The 10,447-nt window shown below is 40.5% G+C and overlaps 1 protein-coding gene across 6 annotated transcripts in view; it reads right to left on the reverse strand.

Moving 5' to 3' along the window:
- c20h12orf56 (chromosome 20 C12orf56 homolog) overlaps positions 1-10,447 on the reverse strand; it is a 53,975-nt gene that overhangs the window by 5,435 nt on the left and 38,093 nt on the right. For 3 of the 6 annotated variants that reach the window (XM_031313267.2, XM_035996333.1, XM_031313266.2), the window contains 7 exons: positions 6,717-6,805; positions 5,318-5,462; positions 3,782-3,876; positions 3,391-3,480; positions 2,773-2,860; positions 2,626-2,700; positions 1,822-1,899 (listed from right to left, as the gene is read on the reverse strand). In XM_031313267.2, the coding sequence (XP_031169127.1) occupies positions 1,822-1,899; positions 2,626-2,700; positions 2,773-2,860; positions 3,391-3,480; positions 3,782-3,876; positions 5,318-5,462; positions 6,717-6,805 (660 nt within the window). The remainder of the gene's footprint in view (positions 1-1,821; positions 1,900-2,625; positions 2,701-2,772; positions 2,861-3,390; positions 3,481-3,781; positions 3,877-5,317; positions 5,463-6,716; positions 6,806-10,447) is intronic. The other 3 variants (XM_031313268.2, XM_035996334.1, XM_031313269.2) reach the window with 3 other exon arrangements.

Genomic DNA, 10,447 nt, shown 5'->3' on the forward strand with positions numbered 1-10,447 from the left:
CACACAGGCGTACACAAGTAACGTTACTTATTGGACTTTAACTTATCATTGCACTTACAATAACGAGCGCAGCTGTCCTCAATTTAGGTCATCGTGTCGTCTCATCTCCTTTTTTTCCTGCATCCACCGTGTGTTGTTTGTGTGTGTGTTTGTGTGTGGGTGCAAGCGTCAGTCGCGGGGGGAACGGAGCAGCAGCCCCGCCCGCTGCAGATAGCCGACAGGATGGAAACGGCAGCAACTTTAGAGTGAAAAATCGTTACAGCGTACATTGATGTTAAAATGTATACAGGTTGGCAGGGCGGTCTGAAATGTTTTGCACATGTTTTGTCTTTCGCTGTACGTTTGTTGGTAATGTGAGATGTTTGAGTCACATACGTCTCATCTTCATATCACAAACTAGGAAATGATCAACCCGTTCTCACTCCCACTTGGTCATTGGCTCTCAGAGTGCACGTGGGACTGCTGGGATTGGTTGAAGTCGTGGGAAACTTCAGGTTATTGGTCAAATTTGCGGAAAAGTTGCGGTGATTGGTCAAAATTGCGAGTCGCACCAAATTCGCGGTGATTGGTTCGCGGTGATTCGAGTGAATTGCGACATCGCAAAATCCTGGAGGGACTGATAAAAGGTGCTATATAAATAAAATTGGCATTGACATTATCTTCACTTGAGTTTCTGTGCGCAAAAGTCGCCAGACGACACCTGTTACTGAACATAGCCATACTGAAAAAATACAGAGAGTTTTGTGGAGCTGAGAGTCTTAATTAGCTTTGTATCAACTAATTTTGGCAATGGCTTGAATGTAATGGACGTTCATTAATATAAAAAAGTTATGCACTAAAGCTTTAAATTATGGTTATGATATGAATGAATTATTAACTGGGAGAATGTGACTCCTGAAATCGACGTGACATGATCAGCTATAGGGAAGATTTCTCACTCTGTTGGAGTTTTGGGAAGCACAAAAACTTATGGTTGTGTATGTTCTGTTTCCGGTTTTATTTTGGTAGTCTGTTTTTCTGTCTTGTCTTGTGTTACTTCCTGCCTTTTGGTTTTCCCGCCTTTGTGATTGTTTGCTCCGCCCTGATGTCTCACCTGTTCCCTAGCCCTTGTGTCACCTGCCCCTTGTTAACCCTTGTTTACTTGTGTATTTATTCTCTGTGTAATCTTTTGTCTGTGTCAGATCATTGTTTCTGTTTTTGGATATTGTGTATGTTAGTCTACCCGTGTGTGCCTCAATATTCCTGTTCCCTGTAATTCCTGTTTTTTGGATTCTGCCTGTTCCTGTTTTGGAATTCTGCCTGTTCCTGCTTTGTACTTTGCCTGCTGTATTCAGGACACCTTTTGTTGCATGGATTTTGTTATTAAACCGTTAAACTCGACACTGCCCGCTGTCTCTGCATTTGGGCCCACCCAATTCTCTGAAGCCTGAGCTATGACAAAAACACTCAAACAACGAATGATGTTTGCTACAAACAAGTTACTAGTATGAGTGACAGCTGATATGACCTGACGCCGGCTAAGTTTATTATTTTAACCGGTGAAAGCAACAGTAAGTGCTGGCTAAAAATGTGAGGCTGTGACCTGAATGTTTTGTACACTGATCTTGGCTAATAACAAAAGAGAGAGAAGACAAAACAGAATTGTTAGGGTCGTCAGAGCCAGGCTCTACTACACTAGCAGGCTGAGGTGGACAAAACACAGTAGAGTAAAGAAAGGATTGGTATTTTAGATGATACCGATCCTTTTAATATGCCCGGCTCGGACCCATCACCGATCCCCGGGACATCTCTACTAAACAGAGTGACAGCGGGAAAGTTTACCAGGTGAGGATGAGGCTGCAGGACGTGGAGGATCCAGCCAACAGACAGGAAGTTGTCGGCAGAGGAACATCTGCTGGCCTAAAACATAGAAAGGTTTAAATAAAGTGTGAAGTCACAGGCTGAAGTTCCCCCACATTATACACATACAAGATATGCATTGGTCAAATAATTGTTATAGACTGGCAAAGGTGTTGTTTTTTTTCCCCAAAATGATGAGATTATCAGTTAAGGACTGTATAGATGAGCGTATAATATTAGCAGTGTCAATGCTCAAACAATTTAAGTAAGGGGAAAGGTTAAAAGTAGATCAACTTATTTATTATTATTATTATATAGCAGAGGTCTTCAACGTTTTTTAAGCCAAGGACCCCTTAACTGAAAGAGTGATGGAGCAGGGACCCACTACGGTATAAAATCAAGTTGCATATTAAATTGGGCCTACAATAACCTGTAGGGCGGCCTAAAGTCTTTAGACATATCTTTTTTGCATAGAATACTAAACTATTCAAATAGCCTAATAATTGTTGGCATGATTTTATAAATCATGTTTTAATGTTAAACATTACGGTGAATCGTTAGGATTAACTATCTGTGTATGGCCTTAATGATGAACCATATAGGCCAGTAAGCAGTGGGGATTTATATTTGCTAATATGTTGTATTCATGTTAAGACTTTTTAATTTTTGAAAAATCTTTCAAAAATTTACAAGAATTTTGGAGGCCCCCCTGCATTGACTCTGAGGACCCCCTGTTGAAGATCACTGTTATATAGTTATTTTTGTAAACCTGCAGTTATAACTCACCTCGTGGCCTAAAAGCAGCAGCTCGAAGAGCAAAGAGCAGGCAGCATCCAGATACTCAGCTAGTAAGGCCTGAAGCTGACAGAGAAGGGTCACATTAACAACAGATTAAATAAATAATAATATTAAGGTGAGTAGAGAGCAGCTCACCTCACAGTCAACCAGAGATCTTTGGTTCTGTGTTTGTAGCTCTGCATCACATATCAAGGCAAGCAGCATTCTGGAGGCCAGGGCACCTCTGCAGGGCGAACAAAATTACTTTTCAAAAGGGAGTTTACAGCAGAAACAAGATTTATTCATTAATGTTTTAAAGGACAAAGTATTCAAATAGACCAAGGGTGTCAAACATACGACCCGTGGGCCAGAACCAGCACGCCAAAGGGTCCAATAAGGCCCACTGGATGACTTTGCAAAGTGTGAAAATTGCAGATAAGTAATTTATTCCAATTCCAAATTTACCACTTTAAGCTCAGAGAATATACAGGTTCTTTTTCCGTAAATTTACGACTTTAATCTTAGAAATTAATAGTTTTTTCGGAATATTACCCCTCTCTCCCGGGTCCGTAACATTATTATTTTTTCCTACAATGGCCTTAGAACGCTGTCGTAGCAGAAGCAACTTGCATTTGCCAACATCAAGCTGACAAGAAACTCTGTGGCAGATAAAGTTTCTGATTTTTCTGGAGTGGTCTACTGGTCTGGCCCACTTGAGATCAAATTAGGGGTATGTGGCTCATGGAATAGAAAGAGGAGAGGTGAGATGGTTACTTTTTGGCAGAGAGCAGGTTGAGTCTGGCTGGTTCGACGTCCGTCTCTCTGAACATGGCGGCGAGCGTCTGCACGACCAGAGTGCTCAGTCTGAACAGAAGAATTGAGCTGGTGAGACTTTATCTACAATATACTACATGTTATACTTACATTTAATACTACTCTCTGGACCAACAAATACTGCCACCGTGTGAACTCATTCAATTCTGGTTTAACTGAAATTGAGTGCACACAGGCTTACATTTAACATACAAGGCACACACATTTACTTACACACACCCAAAGCCTTCTTTCTTCTTAAATAGCCATAAGTGTGTTGTGTAAAAACAAAGCAGCTTATAACCTCTAAGGTCAATTTGCCCTGATTGTATTAAAGGTCTTTGAAGCTTACAGTAGTTGATCTTCTGTGTGGACTCCACTGAGGCTCTGACAGCCGTGCAGAGATTCCTCCAGAGTCTGAACCAGGAAGACGCACACCTCGCTGGACTGAAACACAACAGAGAAAGTCCTCACAACCATATCAACTCTAGTCTATTCTTGCTTTTGGTCCGTAGGGCTGCAACCAACCATTATTTTCATTGTCAATAAATCTGTCGATTATTTTCTTGATTGATCGATTAGTCGTTTGGTCTATAAAATGTCAAAATTGTGAAAAATTACGAATTCAGTGTTTCCCAAAGCCCAAGATGACGTCCTCAAATGTCTTGTGTTTTCCACAACTCAAAGGGATTCAGTTTACTGTCAAAGAGGACTGAAGAAACAAGAAAAGACTCACATTAAAGAAGCTGGAATCTGATATTTTTTATATAAAAAATTACTAAATGTATTGGTTGACAACTAATCGATTGATCTTTGCAGCTCTATTGGTCTGTATGTGACATTTTGTTTGGTTCTCATGTTTTTTTAAAGGATGATTGAGAGTAACGACTTCCATTGGATCCCATGTCCACCTGTACATTTACTCAAGTACTGCACTGAAGTACTTGTACTTAACTTCCATTTTCTGTTACTCTCTACTTCTACTACATCTGAGAGGCAATTATTGTATTTTTTTTACTGCACTACATTTTTGTGACAGAAATGAAGCATAGCGTAAGTTCAGGCAGGTCATGGAGTTAAGCTCGGCTATTATCTCAGTTCATAGCAGGTAGTCCCTAAGCCAGCAAGCCAGCTGATGGCTCAGCTGATTCCCTCCTAAGCAATATGATTGGATTTCCAAATAGAGCGCTCTATTTAAACTGCTTTTCCCAGCCTACCTTGTTGCATCTCTGCTAGCGCTTGCAACCCACCTCCACCTCCTCCTTTTAAATTGATATTTGTTGTCTGACTTAATCAATGTCATGTCAGCTGTCATTGATGCTGCTCTGTTCTGTACCCTAGGGGGGAGGGTCCTGCCACTGCTGCTCTCCCCGCTTAAGGCTTCCCATGTATGCACATGAAGGTGCGGGAAGGCCCCAGAACAGAGCCATACAGCCAAATACAAATTGCAGATGAATGAATCTATTTATTGATAAAGTGGTCCTGACTGAATTGGTATTTTTTATATATAGTTACTTTACTGATCAGGACATACATACAAAACATATGAGCTTGTAAAATATGATGTATTGTTATATAGATAGATAGCTTTTTACTGTCATTCAACTGTACATACAGAGTGCACATATGAACAAAATTTTGTTCCACTGGTTCATAAATACTGCTTTAACTAAAAACAAAAAGTTAAAAAAAAGTGTTATTTTAACATTTAAATATGACACTAAAAAGAAACAAAAAAAAGAGTTTGAAAGCAGCATTTTTGAAAAATATTCAACTTGTTTTCCCCATTATTTGTATTGGCTGATAAAAAAAAAAAATGAAATGAATAAATAATGTTAAGGAGGGTCCTTACAAGTACAGAAGTACAAAACATGTTTGAACCGCTCACCTTCCAGAAGAGTCGGCGTAATGCGATGTTATGGTGAGCAGCAGTTCTCAGCTCCTGCAGCAGCAGGTAGAGACTCTCCACACGGATCCCCTTCTGCAGGAGCTCAGAGCTCAGCTGACCAAACAGGTGAGCTGTCCGCTCGCAGCTACACACACACACACACACACACACACACACACACACCAAGTAAAATTTAAGACCATTATGAATGAAATTTAAGACCTATATCATGACATAAAAAAAAAAAAAAAGAAAGTCAGATGTCAGAGTCCGGAAACATTAGCTTGTTCGAAACCGTTCCCTCATTCACTTACTCACTATTCCCTATGTAGTGTTTATTAAATAGTGAACTATATAGGGGACGACCAAACGAGATTTCGGACACTTACTGAAAACCCATCGTTGCGTGACTTGCATCAGAAGATGCGCCCGTTGTTAGTGTGAGGGAGGCGGGCGCGCCCAGCATCATGTAAACAAACCGAAACAAAAATACTTCTAATACGTCCCTGAAACAAACCGAGCATTTAGGACTCAGGAGGATAGTAAAATGTTGTATATATGTTGCATGTTACATTTCCAATGTTTAGAAAAGAAAGTCCGCTCCGTTTCTCCTTTTCAGTTGGTGTTCATTCAGTTCATTTCAGTTGGTTTAGTTCATGGTGACTTGTGCTTCTTCTTCTCCTCTGGGAAAAAGCGGCCGCGTTGCATTGTGGTATACGGGAGTAAAATGTAGGGTCCATCGTATGTACACTCAAATTAGCATTGCATTGTGGGTATTGTACAGTCGACTATACAGTGAATGAAATTAACCGCGGAGAATTCGAACACCACTACAAAATGGCGAACACACTATATAGTGCACTATTTCTGTGATAGGGAATGGTTTCGAATACAGCCATTGCCTGAAACAATTCTCTGATTTCCTCATTGGCATTATAGAACTAGTGTCTAGATTGGCTGCAATATAAGTTGCATGTTGGTCTCATTTGTAGTCGTAATACAGCGAATTATATTTGGACTAGCGACAGAAAGAACTACAACACCACAGAATAAAAATAAATAAATAAAAACATTCTAAATCGCTGCGGGAACATTTCAATAAGCAATTAGAGGCAGCGCTGCATGGACGTAGGAAAATTAAGACCTGTTGAAAATGATTTAAGACCTACAACACTTCAGCGAATTTAAGACTTTTTAAAGCGTAAAATTTGGATTTTGAAATTTTAGACTTTTTAAGATCCTGAATGATTGTGCCTGTTATAGTCCTGCACTGCGTTACAATTCAATTTCAATTCAATTTATTTATAGTATCAAATCATAACAAGAGTTATCTTGAGACACTTTACAGATAGAGTAGGTCTAGACCACACTCTGTAACAATACAACAATACTCTGTTACCTGATAGCAGGAAGCTGCTTTCTAGAAGAGGAGTCAGACGAGGCACTGCACCTCACTCTGTAGAGTGTGTCTAACAACAGAGTGGACCTCTGAAAACACACACACACACACACACACACACACACACACACACACACACACGTTATAGAAACTGGTGTCTTTCAGTCTTTTAAAGGATTGCACCGCCTTCCCACTGGCAGTTGAAGTCAGCTCCGTAATACGCAATACACCCCCAGCGGACGTCGTACTACACCGTTGAAAAGCGTCGGAGAGACTAGAACGACTGATTCTGTCAGTGTCTGAATGTACGATTCTCTATGACCTCTCTGATGAGGGTTATAGAGATATAAATAGAAAGGCTGCTGCGTGGAGAAAAGTTGCCCAGGACGTTGACATGTCAGGTTGGTTAAATGTGATATAGCGGTATAACGTCAATAGTTCGATGTCTGTTGCTAGCTAACCAATTAGCATTAGCAGGTATCCTATGTATTGTTAAAGTTAAGAATTCAGATTTGTTTATCAATACCATAGCAATGATAACTTCCGCTGGAATTTTCGGATAGGAACCGTCCGTAGCCTGTCGCAAGAGTTACATTTTTTAAACGCATCCGGATGACCAACTGACACGATTTCTTTTGCACCACACTCGTTCGGACCCATTCGCATGCGGTCTGCGAATCTCCATAGGAAACGAATGACTTCCGGTCGTTTCGCTGCCGTATCGGAGCTGATTTCAAGTGCCAGTGGGAAGGCGGCATAAGACAGGTGATTTACTACCTTTTATTGTCCCAACCAATCCCATGAAGACCAAACTCAACAATGAATTGACCCTACTAACAAGTATTGTCTGAGTATCCAAAGCCTGATTTATCTTCTTCCTCTGTGCCACAGAAATCAATTGTTATCCATAAACTATTAAAAACAGATCAATGAGCCCCACTGTTGCACTGGCTGACATGTTCCTTCATTACCATGAAAACACACACACACACACACACACACACACACACACACATACAGGCATATGTGGTTTAAGAGACCAATTTGGCTTTTTCTTGCGTGGCAGTGGTTTATGAGACCACGCCTAACCCAACATCTGGTGAACTTGAAAGACATATCAAAAATTTTTATTTTATCTGCAGAACACAAATCTGACTTCAAAATCATAATTTCTCTTTTAGAAGAATATGTGACATATCACAGGCTTACGGGGTCAGACAAATGGTGGTTTGTGAAACCAACAGTGTTTATGAGGCCTGTTTACATATAACACACAAACACCGACCAGGTAATGGTATGAGAGGACTGACCAACATTACAAGGCCTGTTCACACATAACACACAAACACAGACCAGGTAATGGTATGAGAGGACTGACCAACATTACAAGGCCTGTTTACATATAACACACAAACACAGACCAGGTAATGGTATGAGAGGACTGACCAACATTACAAGGCCTGTTTACATATAACACACAAACACAGACCAGGTAATGGTATGAGAGGACTGACCAACATTACAAGGTCTACAAGAATACAATACTATATTTAATCTCTTAAAAACCCTTTTAAAGACCCACTCAAATCTTCCTTTTTAGCTATTTTCATTCTCAGTGGTCTTTAAATTGTTGTTATGAAGTTTTTAGCCAAAATAACAAAACCTGTGCCATTTTCTAAGACTCTCCCTCTGCAGAGCGCCAGTTTCTCATTAGCAATGAGTTGTGGGCAGAGGCGGTGCTACTACTCTGCACCCTCCCCCTCACACGCCACATCTCAACCGAGGAAAATAATTAAAAGAATAAGTTGGTAGCAAGGTTAGCATATTTTACAAGTCAAAGCAATCTGATCCTTGTATCCGATGCTCTCTGCTACTGTCCCCCTCGCAGTCTAAAAAGACAACACAAAAAATGGAGTGCAAACCGATCACAGGGTCTATTTGAAGCCTTAAATTTTTTTGTGTAGCATTACATTTCATGTAACTATCCTTAAGAACATTAACTATCACAATTAAGAGATTTCAATTTCAATTCATTTATTTCAACGGGACAATGTGCAACATTGAACATATTGAAAATATTGAAACAAAAAAACATTATTGCACCCAATTGCAGCAAGAGGCTGAATTACATTGGCTGTCCCCCTGCCAGATGTTACCGGCAACTTCCTAAATGACATAAAAAACATTACACTTAATAAACAATGACCATTAATTGAAAACTATTTATAAACACCAGAGATGTTCACAAGTCATTTTTTGGAAGTCCAAGTCGAGTCAAGTCTTTGAGCTCGAGTTCAAGTCAAGTCTCAAGTCATCTGATCTGTCTGAATTCAAAGCATGTCCTGTAGCTACCATCCAGACAGTCCAGTATTAACATCAGTTGTAGGATAACTTCATGGGGTCTACTTAACACATCCCTCTAGTCCTCTGACCTGGTGAAATACTAACCTAAGTCGGTCACATCATATGGATACAACTATAAAGTTACAATGTGCCTGTTCCCAGGATTAGCACAACACTTTGTGATGGTTAGCTTGTTACCTGTGGTGATATATGCTAAATGTAACGTCTTTCACTCAAAAAAATGTCTAACGTCTAAGTAGAAATCAAGAGTATAGTGGCAGCGCCACACCAGTTACAGAACAACATGCATCTCAGTGTCAGTCCAAATTACGCACAATAAGCAGTTTGAACTCACTGATGTAATGCCATTTATTTTCTAAGTGTTAGTACGTTCAGTGAAACTGAGTCCAGCGCGAGGGAGACCCGACCCAGAGGAGGAGAGGTTAGTGAGGCCAGCGTCTCCACGGCAGGTGACAGTGCGCACGGATCTGCTGCTCCACGCATGGATGAAATAATGAAATAGTAAATAGGACTACAGCCATAGAAATATGTGCAGATTTAAGACAGTCAAGACGGCTCAGTGTTTGGTGGACCGGGTACACCTTGTTCACTTAATAGCCTACAAATCATCCACGGGATCAATTACGCATCATATGAGTTTGCCCCCCCCCGACACAGCGTTTGTTCCTGGGGAGAGCCGTGCGTCCCGCCTCCTGTGCCCCATGGATGTCTGAGCCTCAGCAACTATTAACTATAAAGATACAATGTGCCTGTTCCCAGCATTAGCACAACACTTAGCGATGGTTAGCTTGTTACCTGTGACGATATACGCTAATGTAACGTCTCTTTCACATTAGCGTGTGAGTAACCTATCTGGGTGCGTTTGGAGATGCCTGATGAAGTCTGACGTTGTTGATCCGGCATCATTTATCTTTAACCACACACCTTGCATGTAGCTGTTGGCTTACTGCCACTGTTTACCAAGTTATTGAAAGCTAAACTAATGACAAAAGGCACAACTCCAGGAGGACTTGGTGTCACCATCGGCAATATATTTTTTTTTATGCGAGTTCGAGCACATAAGGCATAACGCATGTTTTACGTTGCACATTATGGCAAAAAGGGCAGGGGACATGAGGCTCGCCATACATTTCCCCAACGTATATGCGCCAATAAAAGAAAAATAGAAATACACAAATAAATTTAGATTTAAAAAGCAATAATTGCATGAAAACATGTTGACGAGTTCAACAAGTTATTCATTCATTCATCATTTACCCTATTTATTTAACTCTGGCTGTGGATAACAGTTTTGGCGCTTAAAAGTCAGCCCCTTGTTTCTCACAAAGTCTCTAATGTTTTGGCATGTTCTATTTTTCAGTGCTGGC

The sequence above is a fragment of the Sander lucioperca genome, chromosome 20 (genome assembly GCF_008315115.2).
Source record: "Sander lucioperca isolate FBNREF2018 chromosome 20, SLUC_FBN_1.2, whole genome shotgun sequence".
Classification (NCBI taxonomy): domain Eukaryota; kingdom Metazoa; phylum Chordata; class Actinopteri; order Perciformes; family Percidae; genus Sander; species Sander lucioperca.